The sequence below is a fragment of the Anabrus simplex genome, chromosome 7 (assembly GCF_040414725.1).
Source record: "Anabrus simplex isolate iqAnaSimp1 chromosome 7, ASM4041472v1, whole genome shotgun sequence".
NCBI classification, from domain to species: domain Eukaryota; kingdom Metazoa; phylum Arthropoda; class Insecta; order Orthoptera; family Tettigoniidae; genus Anabrus; species Anabrus simplex.
In genome coordinates, this window is record NC_090271.1 from 197871439 (window position 1) to 197887855 (window position 16417).

Genomic DNA, 16417 nt, shown 5'->3' on the forward strand with positions numbered 1-16417 from the left:
AAGCTTTCCAATTACAGCTTTATGTTGGGCTTCACAAGCGTCAAGTCCGATATAAGGGACCAACTATAAAAAGGATTCTTAAATTCAAACTCTCATTTCTGTAGAAGTCTTCCTCGTGAACAGTCGATATTTTCTTCTGATGACGCAGAGCAAAGTTATCTGCGAAACATAGAGTTTCACCTTGTTTTCTTGACATGGCATAAGTCTAAAAGCCTATATCGTGTCTACAAGTACGGGCCGTGAAAGCATCAATGTTAACACCGGCTTCCTTGCTTCGAATAGGACTCCAAGAACATATTTTTAACCAACTGTTACAGACAAAAGACATGGAGGATGGCCTCGTGATGTTTGGGAGAAATAAATTTGCATATTGCTGAAGAAAAAATGAGAACAATGACAATATAATGGATCAGCAGCTGGAGATAGACCTGACGAATCAGAATTGGTTTATGTGCAGAGTAATTCGGAATGAATGCGACAGCGGCTAGTATGTTGTGTGGGAGGGCACACTGGTCATTTTTTAAGAAACGGTCCATGTTCGATAATGCATGGTTTGGATACTGTAGAGCAGGGCCTCTCAAACGCCCAAAATCTCACGCGTGCAAACTGAGGTGCAGAGTTCCTGTGCATAGTGCATCGGGCCCACTCGGCTCGGCTCGGACCAACTCTTTGTCTCTGGGCTACTCGGCTAAGCTCGGCTCAACTCGGCTCGGAAATGGTGTGCTACGGAGCAAGTGAGGAAGAGGGAGACAGGCGGAGCGAGCGAGACAAGCGTGGGGAAAGAGAGAGACAGCGCTATTGCTCCAAATCGAGGAGTGGGGGTCTGCACTTTGGTCAAGCAAGCGAAGTCATCTTTTGCACCGTGCACGGTGCATGCACCCTGAGAGGCCCTGCTGTAGAGCATCAAAATTTGACAACACTTCAGATATGACGATCGGTGTACATTGTACATTTTGTCAAGAAACCTGCACCAGCCTAACAAGAGAATACTTGCTGTTTTTTTTAATTAGTAATACTATGGCAGTAAAAACTGAAATAAATATTAACGAAAAGAGAAATGATGGGGATATTTTGAAGGCTGATGGGAGTATATGAGAATAAAGCTATAACACAGTAAATGAAGAAAATAGATTAATTTTATGGAAAAAAGATATGGAAGTGGCATACTACTAAAAGACTATGGTGAAACAAACTCCAGAGAGAAAAATGTAGATGGAAAGGGGATAGGAAAAATCGAAAATGAGCTTGAACTTTACACTCTTGTTAAGCTATTAACAAGGAATGGAAGACACCAGGGAGATCAGAAAAACTACGTAATGATATAAAAGCAATATGAGAAAAGATATGTAAAGGGGATGAAAACAGAGGAGATGCATGTAGCTAGTAGTAACCATATGCATGTGGAGGTATCCTACACTCCATGACTTAGTCTAGGAAGTATCTCAAATGCTAAGTTCACAGGATATAATCATTAATTCAAGATACGTCCAAGTATTCATGGAATATGCCGTATACCTAAATAATTTTGTAACTTTTTCTTAGTTGGATCATCTTTAATATTGTGTATTATAAAAAACGAACATCTGTTTAGAAAATAAATTTGCTCATTTCGAACATTGATATAGAAATTAGGAATATGTTTTTGAAGACTTTCGTCTGGAGCATGGCATTGTATGGAAGTTAAACATGGACGATAAATAGCTAAGAAAGAAAGAAAGAAAGAAAGAAAGAAAGAAAGAAAGAAAGAAAGAAAGAAAAATAGAAGCTTTTGAAATGAGGTGTTACAGAAGAATGCTGAAGGTGAGGTTGACAGATCGAATCATGAATGAAAATATACAGAATCGAATTGTTGAGAGGAGATAGAATGACAGAACACATCTTAAGACGCTCAGGACTTGTTCTGTTGAATTTTGAGGGAAGTGTAGACGGTAAGAATGCTAGGGGTAGACCAAGGTATGAATATGGCAAGCAGATTCGAGCAGATGTAGGATGTAGTAGTTAAATAGAAATGAAAACTTTAGCACAGGATAGGGTGGCATGTAGGGCTGCATCAAACCAGTATATGCACTGATGACTCAAACAACAACACATCTATTAATAATGATTACACTGATTAGAATAAATGAATACGTTGTCCCCAGTTGGTCATTCGTGACTGAGAGAGAAGAGAATTCATTAATTCATAACAAGAGCATAACAACGTGCATTGAATTACACAAGGGGTTCGATGTTTCTATCTGCTCAACATGCTAATAGTGTCCGACTCGTTGGCTGAACGGTCAGCGTACTGGCTTTCGGTTCAGAGGGTCCCGGGTTCGATTCCCGGCCGGGTCGGGGATTTTGACCTTACTTGGTTAATTACTACGGCACGGGTGCTGGGTGTATGTGTTGTCTTCATCACCATTTCATCCTCATCACGACGCGCAGGTCGCCTACGGGGGTCAAATAGAAAGACATGCTCGAATCCGTCCTGGGATATCCCGGCACTAAAAGCCGTACGACTTTTCATTTCATGATAATAGTTCCAGCACTCGTTCTAAATCAATCTGTGTAGCCGTAACCACCTTGCAGTGATGATGATGATGATGATGATGATGATGATGATGATGATGACAACGGTAACTTTGCTGTCTAGGAGGCAAATAAATTATCCAAGTATTTTACGATATTGAAATCTCTTGCTCTTTCCATTCGAAGTATTCCACTGTGATCAGAAGAAATGGAAGTCGGATGACGCAGTGATCGGATATGATGTGGATGTCGTAAAATTTTCGAATCAGTCATGTGCAAGTTTCTGGAGCTGGACAGACATATATATATTATGATAGAACACGGCAACCTTTGTGTTTCTAGTTCTGGCTTGTCTCTTAGATATTGTTCAGTTACCCCACATGACTGCAGTATACATCCGAATAGTTAGATTATGTAGTAGTTCAATTACAGAATTAATTCGAAACTTCGCTAGAACGGAGGACGCTGGCCGCACGGTTCGGGTCGCGTAGCTGTGAGGTTGCATTCGGGAGATGGTGGGTGCGAATCCCACCGTCGGCAGCCCTGAAGATGGTTTTCTATGATTTCCCACTTTTTTTTACTACTACTAAACAAACAAAACAAACCCCATGGCGCTACAGCCCTTGAATGGCCTTAGCCTATCAAGCGACCGCTGCTCAGCCCGAAGGCCTGCAGATCACAAGGTGTCGTGTGGTCAGCACGACGAATCCTCTCGGCCGTTATTCTTGGCTTCCTACACCGGGGCTATCTCACCTTCAGATAGCTCCTCAATTCCAATCACGTAGGCTGAGTGGACCTCGAACCATCCCTCAGGTCCAGGTTAAATTCCCTGACCTGGCCGGGTATCGAACCCGGGGCCTCCGGGTAAGAGGCAGGCACGTTACCCGTACACCACCGGGCCGGCACTACTACTACTTTTAAATATACCGGTATGGTGTGTTGTGTAGCTCACACGGTAAAGCGCCAGTCTGCTGAGCTGAAGTTGGCGGATTCGATCCCGGCTCAGTCCGGTGGTATTCGAATGTGCTTAAATATGTCATCCTCGTGTCGGTAGATCTATCGGCAGCATGTAAAAGAACTGCTGTGGGACAAAATGCCGGCACTTCGGATTCTCCGAAAACCGTAAAAGGAGTTAGTGGGACGTAAAGCCAATAACATTATTAAAGTAGTTGGTGGGACATAAACTTATTATTACTATTTATTATTATTATTATTATTATTATTATTATTATTATTATTATTATTATTATCATTATCATTATTATCTATCTTAATCTGTTTACCCTCCAGGGTTGGATTTTCCCTCGGACTCGGCGAGGGATCCCACCTCTACCGCCTCAAGGGCAGTGTCCTGGAGTTTCAGACTTTGGGTCGGGGATACAACTGGGGAGAATGACCAGTACCTCGCCAAGGCAACCTCACCTGCTATGCTGAACAGGGGCCTTGTGGAGGGATGGGAAGATTGGAAGGGATAGACAAGGAAGAGGGAAGGAAACGGCCGTGACCTTAAGTGAGGTACCATCCCGGCATTTGCCTGGAGGAGAAGTGGGAAACAACGGAAAACCACTTCCAGGATGGCTGAGTGGGCCCCGTTCCAGCCCTCGTACCACTTTTCAAATTTCGTGGCAGAGCCGGGAATCGAACCCGGACCTCCGGGGGGTGGCAGCTAATCATGCTAACCACTACACCACAGAGGCGTACATTATTATTATTATTATTATTATTATTATTATTATTATTATTATTATTATTATTATTATTCTTGATACCGGGATTTCGTGGTGGACAGAGGTTAAAGAAGGTGCGGGCATGGATGGGTCGATATAAGACAATCAGAAGATTAATTTAAAACTTTGAAATTAGAGCTATATGTCTTTTTTCCTGCTATTTTTGGCTTCTTTTCCTATGTAAAATTCTAATAAATAATTCGCTAAGCAGAAACAGTTACAGAACTAGCTCGTTAGTTAAGGTACAATGTAGGAAAAATCAACAAATTGTCAATTAACAATCTAAGCTTAAAGCCCCCAATTTACAAGAGTAACTTGAGCACTACCACTCCATTCACTCAGTAATCAAGGGGACGGATCTCCCAATTTCTTTTACACCATAGTAAAAGCATCTTTACCGAGCTCGATAGCTGCAGTCGCTTAAGTGCGGTCAGTATCCAGTATTCGGGAGATAGTAGGTTCGAACCCCACTGTCGGCAGCCCTGAAAATGGTTTTTCCGTGGTTTCCCATTTTCACACCAGGCAAATGCTGGGGCTATACCTTAATCAAGGCCACGGCCGCTTCCTTCCCACTCCTAGCTCTTTCCTGTCCCATCGTCGCCATAAGACCTATCTGTGTCGGTGCGACGTAAAGCAACTAGCAAACAAACAAAAAAAAAAAAAAAAAAAAAAAAACCTCTTTGCTCTTCAAATTTATCTAGGAGACTACTCTCCAAACCTTATAACATTACAGCCTTCCAAAGGCACCATTCAACAGAGCGTCTTTGCTCTATAAAATGTATGCTAGGAACCTATTTCCAGAAATTTCCAGGCTTATCAAAGGCACAACCAACATTCAAGCAATGTGCTCAACAGTCTACCATCTTTACATAAAGAGAATGAAATATAATTTCACAGGGGTATCGAATACCCATTCTATCAGGTCCTTTGTGAAAGAAAAAACAACAGGTTAAAGTTACTGGCCCAAAAATCAAAAATGATGAGAAGGCGGACACTTGCACTCCTTGAAAATTGAAATGAAAAGTTTAAAAACCTATTTTGGCTTATGGCCCGAAGTTACAGAGGCTAAGTCTATACTACTGAGGTGACTAAATAGAGAAAATATTTAAGTTACAAAGATTACAAACTGGAAAAGGTTACAAAATCATAGTCAGCTCGAAATTAAGTTGATAGAGAACACGACAGGGTCGCTCACTCCCTACTCCCTGATTGCGGTTAAGTTCCTTTGGCTTGTTTGAAATTTACATTAGAATTTGGAATTCACATTTTAGAAAATTAAAGTTACATTGTTAAAGATTGGAAACCTTCCCCTTGAGCTAGCTTTCAAGGACTATCACTTATTTAAACCATGACTGCATTGTTACAGATTGGAAACCTCCCCCTCGAGCTAGCTTTCAAAGACTATCACTTAGTTAAACGATGACTGCATTGTTAAAGATTGGAAACCTTCCCCTTGAGCTAGCTTTCATGGACTATCACTTACTTAAACCATGACTGCATTGTTAAAGATTGGAAACCTTCCCCTTGAACTTGCTTTCAAGGACTATCACTTGGTTAAACCAAGACTGCCATTACCTTGAGCTGATGGACTACTCGAAGATGGACGAGGCACCTCCGCATTCCTTTACACACACACAGGGACACACTAGACTGGAGCGATGAATAAGACAATCTGGTCCGAAAATGTGTCGGCTTTTATACCCGAGAGGAAGGTTCCAGAAAACTCTGGGCTAAGGCCCGACACACCGTCAATTTTGATTGGGTAATTACATAAATACAAGACACCATCGATTGGCTGAAAAATAAATATACAACATTTCCTATTGGGAACATCTTAAGTTGGCGGGAAGAGATGGAAGTGTTGTAACCTTTAACCACGGCCGACTGCTTTAATACACCAAAGACAAAGAATAATCAGTTCAGTTTAGAAAGCCTAGGAATACAAAATTACTTAATAATTTTAGTAGTCATTCTTCACATCAGAGGATATAACGCAAATTTATAGTAGAGACATATGTAGGAAAATGTCCAAACTTCTTGTATTAGTTGTTGCGACTTTTAGATGGTAGATAGTGTTCTCTCAGGCGCCTTATTTAAATTAACGGGGCGGGTGTACCTTCCGGTACAATTATTATTATTATTATTATTATTATTATTATTATTATTATTATTATTATTATTATTATTATTATTATTATTATTAATGCGTTGTATTTTTCAGGTGCGGAATTTCTTCCAGTTCGAGAGAGAACATCCGAAGCTGTGCGCTGGTCTGGTGCCTTCCAAAAACAAGAACATCTTCCTCCAAGGAATCCTAACCATCCTACCTACCAGAGATCAATATGGTCGTCGCATGCTCCTTCTGGAATGTGGACGTAAGAATTTATTGAGTCAATGGTTACTGTTGTAGCCCAGTCTTTGTATTCAGTATTTTAGTTAGGGTGGAACTTAGGAAGAGATTACATTCCAGAGATACAGTCTATATGTTTCAATCTGTAGAACAATAATTTTCTAGTTGTCATTCTAATACAAATTTTTAAGTATAATTTTATTTTTACAACTGATTGGGAAGGTATCTGTCGTGGCCTTATTTGAGGTACATCTGCAGCATTTATCTAATGTGATTCATTAATCATTGCCCCAGAGGAGTGCGACAGGCTTCGGCAGCCGACACAATTCCTATCCTCGCCGCTAGATGGGGGCTTCATTCATTCCATTCCTGACCCGGTGAAATGACTAGAAACAGGCTGTGGATTTTCATTCATTTTCATTTTTCAGAATATATACCAAATTAAATTATATTGTATTTGTTGTACACCATCAAATATGCTACCTTACAGACCAACTAAAGCATTAAATAACCAACTAATTAATTTAATATCTATTCACGCTACATTACATAATATTTATATCTGTTTAAGTAGACTCAAGTTCATAGAGGTGTTTGTACTTGGACTAACGTACTAGGTGGACTTACTAATTGTCGAAAAGTGCATAAATTTTGTTCCAATGAGTAGTACTTGATACTTGCTATTTTTATTTGTCGTAATACTGGAAATAGTAGTGTCACTTCCTTCGTGATGCACAGGCCGTACTGTAGCCCCGATGATATCACGCAAGGAGGCGAACTCTTTGCTCCTTCCGACCCGCGTAATGCGAGCACATGTACAGGATACGACTGTGCCTTGTAGTTAAGAAATAATCTCAAACGCTGTGTTAATATAAAAAGTGAGATCATTAACATAGGTAATTGTCTGATGTGTCGGAAGTTAGATCTGTGTAATTTTAGGAGGAGTATATTTAAAATTTGATCAAAGCGGTCAAATCATAACGAATATTTACTCTTCCATGTACCCAATAAATCATAATTATCGTGCATTCATAAAAATATGCAGATAACGAACGTTCAACAATAAAAATGGTAATAAGTCTTTGCCACGATATCCCTAGACAGTCATAAATACAGTGGAGCTATCGTGGGCTTCTTTGCTTGGAACTTCAATCAATCACTACTGATCTGCATTTAGGGCAGTCAACCTGGTGGCAGACTTCCTATCTGTTGTTTTCCTAGCCTTCTCTTAAATTATTTCAGTGACATTGGAAATTTATTGAACAACTGCCTTGGTAAGTTATTCCTAACTCCTCTTCCTATAAAATAATGAATATTTGACCCAATTTGTCCTCTTGAATTCCAACTTTATCTTCATATTGTGATCTTTCCTACTTTTAAAGACGCCACTCAAACTTATTCGTCTACTGATCTCATTCCACGCCATCTCTCCACTGACAGCTCGGAACTTAGTCGAGCAGCTCGTCTCCTTTCTCCGAAGTGTTCCCAGCCCAAACTTTACAACATTTTTGTAACGCTACTCTTTTGTCGGACATCACTCAGAACAAATTGAGCTGCTTTTCTTTGGATTTTTTCCACTTCTTGAATCAAGTAATCCTGGTGAAGGTCCCACACGCTGGACCCATACACTAGTTGGGGTCTTACCAGAGACTTATATGCCGTCTCCTTTACATCCTTACTACAGCCCCTTAATATCCTCATAACCATGTGCAGAGATCTGTACCCTTTATTTACAATCATATTTACGTGATTACTGCAACGAAGATCTTTCCTTATACTAACACCTAGGTAGTTACGATGATCCCCAAAAGGAACTTTCCCCCCATCAACGCAGTAATTAAAACTGAGAGGACTTTTCCTATTTGTGAAACTCACAACCTGACTTTTAACCCCGTTTATCATCATACCATTGCGTAATGTCCATCTCACACCATTATTGAGGTCATTTTGTAGTTGCTCACAATCTTGTAACTTATTTATTTACTCTGTATAGAATAACATCACCTGCAAACGGCCTTATCTCTGATTCCACTTCTTTACACATATCATTGATTAAAAAAAAGAAAATATAAAGGTCCAATAATACTGCCTTGAGGAATTCGCCTCTCAATTTTTACAGGGACAGATAAAGCTTCGCGTACTGTAATTCTCTGAGTTCTATTTTCTAGAAATATATCCACCAATTCAGTCACTCTTTTGTCTAGTCCAATTGCACTCTGGCACTATCCTCGACGAAACTAAATTGCATTGCTTGTAATACGTGAATATTGTCTACTAGCATAAGTTTACTGTGAATAGTTTAAAGTGTATGTATAATAGTGTCAAAATCATTTAATAGAAAGTTGAGTTTTGTAAACTGCATTTAGTTCAGGGTGTCCACCAAATCCAGATTTTAAAATTCCCTGACATTTCTCTGTTTTCCAGACATAAAAACTAGTTTTTTCCCTGACACAAAATGACAAAACACAAAATTATAAAGGAAGTATCAGTAATATTAAAATACATTTTAAAAAAGCAATTAATGTGCATATTAAATTTCAAAACTTGGAAGTTTAATTTAGTTGAACCATTTGGACCATCCATTGAAATTTGTAAGTTTTTTTTTTTTAGATAGAATCCTTGCTGTGCTTGCAAAAAAAACCATTAACAAATCTGAGGAGGTAGAGTGACCAAGAAACATGGAATCAAAATAAGAAGTGCATACTTCATTAGTATCAGGATTGAAACAATGAACTACAAGATCCATTTGGTCCATCTGAGAAACTTTATTCAGTGACTCGTCAAACCCAACGGTGAAATGTGTGCACTTACTCAAGAACTTGTTTATGGAAATAGAGAACTAAACCATGAATGATTCTATACGCAACTTTTGTTCTGTGCAGTTGAACTTTCGAAGTTATTTCAGAGTCTGGAAACAAACGTACACTAGCTTCACTGGCACGTAAAGAATGGTGTTGCATGAGAGTATGCATGCACCATATAATCTCAGCTTTGGTTACTTGCTCTCTTGAAAGATAATTCTGTAGACATTATTTAATTTATTTTCCGGGTTGAACCGTGTTGTACTTGTACGCATATCACGTACAGTTTGCCGGCGTTTCGAATACATTGCAGTATTCTTTGTCAAGGCGACTGAAATACCCCTACTCGATCCGAGGTAATCAGTCTCCCAGGCAGAAATTACAACACGGTTCAACCCGGAAAATAAATTAAATAATTCTTCACACCGTGGAAGCTTCACTTCTAAGATTCTGTAGACATCTCGTCTCTGGTGAACCTTCTTTAATGGAAGAAGAAGAAGAAGTGGAGTCATATGTGATAAAGTTCGTTGTGGTAGCTGTGGCAGGCAGAGGGCAACTTGTGCGCGGCCAGGTATTATCTACTGAGTTTAAGTCTCTTGTTACTTCACTATTCGAATGTTCCTTTTCAAAATAACTTGAAAGGGATGACGAGAACTGGCTGAACTTGACACTACTGGCATGCATCTTTCCTCCCATGTGACTTTTTTAATGCCTGCTTCCCCACGTTGCTAACAGTAAATGATGTTTTACATATTATGCAGATAATAATAATAATTTCGTGTGGCTATTTCTAGCCGAGTGCAGCCCTTGTAAGGCAGACCCTCCGATGAGGGTGGGCGGCATCTGCCGTGTAGGTAACTGCGTATTATTGTGGTGGAGGATAGTGTTATGTGTGGTGTGCGAGTTGCAGGAATGTTGGGGACAGTACAAACACCCAGCCCCCGGGCCATTGGAATTAACCAATGAAGGTTAAAATCCCCGACCCGGCCGGGAATCGAACCCGGGACCCTCTGAACCGAAGGCCAGTACGCTGACCATTCAGCCAACGAGTCGGACATTATGCAGATTACAATATTATGCAATATGCTGAAAATTTGTCTTGAGGCATGGGTTTCAACCATGTTCTGAAAGTACCATCAAGCAGCCACCTTTCATTAAACAAAGTTTTCCTTGGCTTTGATGAAGATATTGTTAGCTGAAAAAAGAAGATAAGGACATTGTAAAAATATTTTAAATAGTCCTAATTCCGCACAGCTTTCTTCTAAATTGACAGTTCGTAAAACCTGTGAGCATTGCCTTATCTAAGCTGCCAGCACTCTACTGCTTCAATAACAGCTGATGCAATATAACTGCGGCACAAAGCCCTCGTAAAATGTAATACCGTACTACAAAAATCACACGCGAATCACAGGTGAAAACAAATTCGCAAATCCTAACAATATCCGATACAAACAAGAATAGGTACATTATTAATACGAATAAAAGAAATAAATTATTTGCGACTAATGACTGGCATAGGAAGGATGTTACATGGCTGATTGAGACCACGGTGCCAATTTTTGCTGAGTCACATTCTTGCCACTTGTCTTTCATGAACTATACTGAGGTATGATACACAGACTAACTATATACTAACCAACACATGGATGTAAATACAATTCCATCTACACTGAACACTATTAAACCTATACCACACACAGAGTGAGGTAGTTTAACCACATGGTGATGTAGACAATACAATTGTCAGCCAGGTTTCGAAATTGCACTCAACCGATATTAATCGATATGAATGGCAGCTTGGGATTGGCTGGATCAAGACCGAATACATCCAAACATACTTCACAAACTCAAAACCTCTTAACCAACAAATAACCTGCATCCTTACGTCGCACCGACACAGATAGGTCTTATGGCGACGATGAGACAGGAAAGTCCTAGGAATGGGAAGGAAGCGGCTGTGGTCTTAATTAAGGTACAGCCCCAGCATTTGCCTGGAGTGAAAATGAGAAACCACAGAAAACCATCTTCAGGGCTGCCGACAGTGGGATTCGAATCCACTATCTCCTGAATGCGAGCTCACAGCTGTGCGCTCCTAACCGCACGGCCAACTCGCCCGGTAACCTTCATCTTACAATGCGATGTCACTATTTTAAATCTTGTTCTGTATTCACAAAATTACACATGATATTACAAGCTACTAGTCGTGCCTCAAAACTTCCGAACCCCTCACACGAAAGATAGGTTGGAAACTCAACGTGGCGCAGCCCAAATGGTGTTACGATGCACTACACATTTACACAAGGCTTACCTACGTCAGCGCATTTAATAATAATAATAATAATAATAATAATAATAATAATAATAATAATAATAATAATAATGATTATGAGCACTCGAATGAGTATTAAGCTTAAGAGAATTTCACACTTTTCTGCATTCAGTCAGTGTTTTGTGTCTGTTTTTACATTTTACGAGGCAGTAACTATTGCACAAGTCATTACACAGTAAACAAACACAGTCATCCGTTGGGTTGTGGAATTTTGTCTATATGCATATATTGTTGTGGAAGCCATGCATTTAAGCGATTAGAAAAACTGAGAACGCAATATAGGCCAAATTCATCAAGCTCGCCATTCCTCAACAACACAGAATATTCAATAGTAAGCAGATCAAAACATTGAAAATTCGATCAATCTATCATATAGCTATTGATATTATTGGTTACTTCACATTCGAGATCACACCTTATTAACTTTTCATTACGATTTATTCCTGGCATAAAAGACATGCCCTAGAGTAATGTTATAAGAACTGAAAAATGTGTTCATATTACATGGATAAATACAGTATGTCAATTTTATCTGGCAGAAGAATGAATTTCCAGAATTTTTCCTGAATTCCCTGACATTTCCAGGTTTTCCCGTTATTTATCGAATTCCCTGACATTTCCCTGTTTCCCAGGTTTTCCATACGGGTGGACACCCTGTTAGTTTTACAATTTAGACTGTTTTTTTCTTTTACTTCGCACGTTCTCATTATTACCCAATCCAAGAAAGAACACATATCTGGGTTCACTTTGTTACCGATCATCTGTTACTTTTAGGATTGTTCAGTATCAACAATAAAACGCACTGCTATAAATCTACATAACAATAAGAAAGTCGAAAGCAGAACTCATCATCAGCTCGGGAAAATGAGAAACATATTCTTGTATTCTTCGTAATAAAGTTATGTTTTCGATTAGGGTTTTCGTCTTCCATAAAAGTTTCCTGTCCTCATTCGAAGGAAATGAGAATACTGGTGTATAGTTACTTGTGTAGTTGGATATTCGTTGTGATGCGCATAACCGTTTTGGCATTGTGGCAGTTTATTTCAAATTGCTACACATATTTCGACGAAAAAGTGCTATACGGTAACAATTCAATTAATAAATTCCACTAGATGCATTACGTCCCTACAATTTACAACACTCACCACATGAAAGTAACATACGTAACCTAAACTATGAGTTATTATCTCAATAATAACCCTTTATGTAAATCCTGATTTGATAAGTTCAGAGAACAAGCATGTAGTATACTTAAAAATAAAGGTCTGTCTTTCAACAGTTACAATTATCCAAAGAATGCTCCCAATGAATATGTATTACATACATAAACACAATTCATAACATTCATTTAGGGCCGCCCTAATCGATCAGCTGACGGGCTTGGCGCTCTTCGTACAGTACGGCCTGTACATCACGAAGGCAGTGGTAGTGTGAAGGGATGGCAACGATATATCGGTTTTTAGGAAATACCGATATTTTCCTTTCGATTTATCGATATATCGATACCGAAATTTTGATTCAATTTATCACACAATATATCGGTTTTTCCATAAATATATCGTTTTTCTTTGAATCAACACCTCCTAGATAATAAGGCCTAACAACAGCGTGGTGACGTCACGCTATAGAGGCGATGGCAATGCAGAGAAACGCGGAACATGGTTAAACACAGACATGATTTTAATATTTTTTGCCAATGGAATAATTTATTTACTAACAAATAGCGTTTCAAATTTAAAGGATATTGAATTATACTGTCGTTATTACCGTATTTTAGTGACTCTGCCATTAAAGATAAACAGCAAACAGTTGTAAAACACGACAGCATTTTGCAATGTTAACTTACTTAGGCCGAATTGCTACAGCACAACAGGATGTTAAAAATATATTTCATTTTAAATAGGCATTACATAATCTTAAAAGAAAACTAGCACGTATAATATTAGCATAGGTCTAACATCTAAGCTGATGTAGCATCACTGGCAGTGTTTGCACATGAGCCTACAATGTTTCCTCCCTTGAAGTTCATGCATGGTTTAATGAGAATTTCACCTATCATCGATGTTACCAATATGTCATTCTTTTCGAAACCATAAACTTTATGTTTTATGTATTCCAGAAAGTATGTAAGTTTCTATCCCTTCACCACGGGGTTGGCCATAAATTTTTAAACATAGGAGATATCAGACAGAAGGTTGAACAAATAACAAGAAAATCATACACATACTCCTTTATGAACTAAGAAATGTTTTAACTGTGACTATTAAATTAACTGTGGGGACATCACCCTCGGTGTTCAATTCACCAACTAGGACTAGAATGAACTTATTTCTTGAATCTTTCTACACATTGTTACACTCATTCCTTGTGATGCAGCTATGATGTTTTGTAACTAAAGTATATACCGCATTTGTATTAGTAATTTTGTCCACATACACATTATAAATATTTTATACTTTAATAAAACCCGTTTAGAATAAAAGCCATGTCCTATAAGATGATTACATATGCTATGCAGTATGGTTGCCTTGATGTATCGATGTACAGAAAAATTACTTATGTTCCCTTGATCACATTATAACAACCATAAGGTAACAACATGTTTATTGTACTTTTCAGCTGTGTAAGATTGTGGATTGAAATTCTGTGTATGAGACATATACTATCTTCAATCGCTCTGTTTATTGGTCCTCTTTCTATTCTACATCTTTGCCTGGTTCTTCTCTTCATCTGCCAGAATGTGACTATAAATATGATGGGCAGTTGGGAAATATATAAGCCACTGCAGTCTCTGGCAGTCATGGTCTTGGAAGATGGTGATTGTGGTGATTATTGTTTTAAGAGGAAGAACAACTAGGCAACCATCCTCTATATAACACTAATCAGAGAGAATAAAATAGAAGGGGTCCGACACTTCGAAAAATGAAGGTATCGGCCAAAGGAAGACAAGGGCCACGAAGGGCAGGAAAATGAAAGACTCCCTAGGCCTCCATACGTAATACCGTCGGGGTCTGAAAAGAACAAGAGTTGACCAAGGAAGTCGGATAGGATAGATGAAAGTGAAAAGCCTGGTACAAGTAAGTGGAAGCAATGCCAGGACTCAGCTGAGGGCCCCGTGGTCGCCAACCCACGCTCCAAAGTTCAGAGCCCCTGAGGCCCCTTTTAGTCACCTCTTACGACAGGCAGGGAATACCGTGGGTGTTATTCTACCGCCCCCACCCATAGGGGGTAGGTCTTGGAAAACGAGTAGTTAAAAGTTTTTCCTGAGGATCAGTACCAGTTACTTTCCATAAAATATTGTATCACCGACTTTGAAATATCTGTGGCATACCTGTAAAATAATGTATCACCGTGAGCGAAATTCGTGCATTTACAGAGTGAATCGGTCTACACCAGCAGCTCTTGTAGGTGGTATGTTTTAATGCGTATAATAATAATAACAATAATAATACCGTTGAAATAATGTATCCCATGATTGTGAGCTAACATAACCTTATATCATTGAAGAGTAAATATGCCTACATATCACCAGCTGTTGCGTGTAGTTAAATACGCCATAGGCCTATGCTCATTATGATTATGTGAGAATGTAATAATAAGTTACTCACCATTGAGTTATTAGCAAATCTGTAGTGTTGTCTTGGAATTGCACGTAAACATAGTAAACATATCTGCCGCATAACCTCGTCTTTCGTAAACCTAATGCATGCACTTCGTTATCACTTTCAGAATTCTCCTTACAGTTGAGTACGCAACACATCAGTACCATTGCGTACAACAGTATTAGCAATTAGCACCATTAAACGAATTAAAATTCTTCTAATTTCAGCGTTACATGGCCAAACTCACTGCTGTGTTATTACTGAAAAGGTTCAAGCTTGCCTCGCAATGCTGACGTCACAGTATATTCCCAGAACGGTTGTGAGGCCTTATATATCTAGGAGGTTTTGTTTGAATTATTATTTTCATTAACAACATCCGCACTAGAGAACGCCGATAATTCTCTAAGAGATAGTGCTAGTGAAGGTGGAATTGCAGCCTGGAAATATCCAATCTAATCAATACCTTGCTCTGAGCCACTGATAGACTGGACTATAGTTCGAATACAAAGGTGGAATATGTACCACCGTTGGCTACATGATTAGTAGTAAGGCCTCCGCATGGCAGTTTACACAGCGTGAAATACGTTCTAGTTCCAGAGTCGCCGCTAGACTTCGTTTTAGTCCTCCGCTATGTAACAACACAGACGTATGTGGAAACTGTGAAGCAAAAGGTAAGTTAGTGAGTTTTTAGGTGAGATAAGCCTTAAAAATAATTATAAGAGGCGTGGATTTGCGTATTCAGCTTGTGGTGAGTAGGTTGTATGGTTTATATATAAATGTAAGATTAAGAAAATAGAAGCCTTCGTGGCACAGGTGGCAGCGCGCCAGGCTCTCACCGCTGGACTTCGTGGTTCAAATCCCCGTCACTCCATGTGATATTTGTGCTGGCCAAAGTGCAGGCAGGACAGGTTTTTCTCCGGAGTTTCCCTGCCATCATTCATTCCAGCAGCATTCTCCAATATCATTTCATTTCATCTGTCAGTCGTTAATCATTGCCCCAGAGGAGTGCGACAGGCTTCGGCAGCCGGCACAGTTCCCATCCTCGCCGCCGGATGGGGCTTCATTCGTTTCATTCCTGACCCGGTCAAATGACTAAA

The 16417-nt window shown here is 39.4% G+C and overlaps 1 protein-coding gene across 2 annotated transcripts in view; it reads left to right on the plus strand.

The window, feature by feature from the left end:
• The window catches only part of LOC137496880 (alpha-tocopherol transfer protein-like), a 253478-nt gene that overhangs the window by 148910 nt on the left and 88151 nt on the right, over positions 1 to 16417 (plus strand). For both annotated transcript variants that reach the window (XM_068228656.1, XM_067151513.2), the window contains exon 4: positions 6460 to 6613. In XM_068228656.1, coding sequence (XP_068084757.1) covers positions 6460 to 6613 — 154 coding nt within the window. The remainder of the gene's footprint in view (positions 1 to 6459; positions 6614 to 16417) is intronic.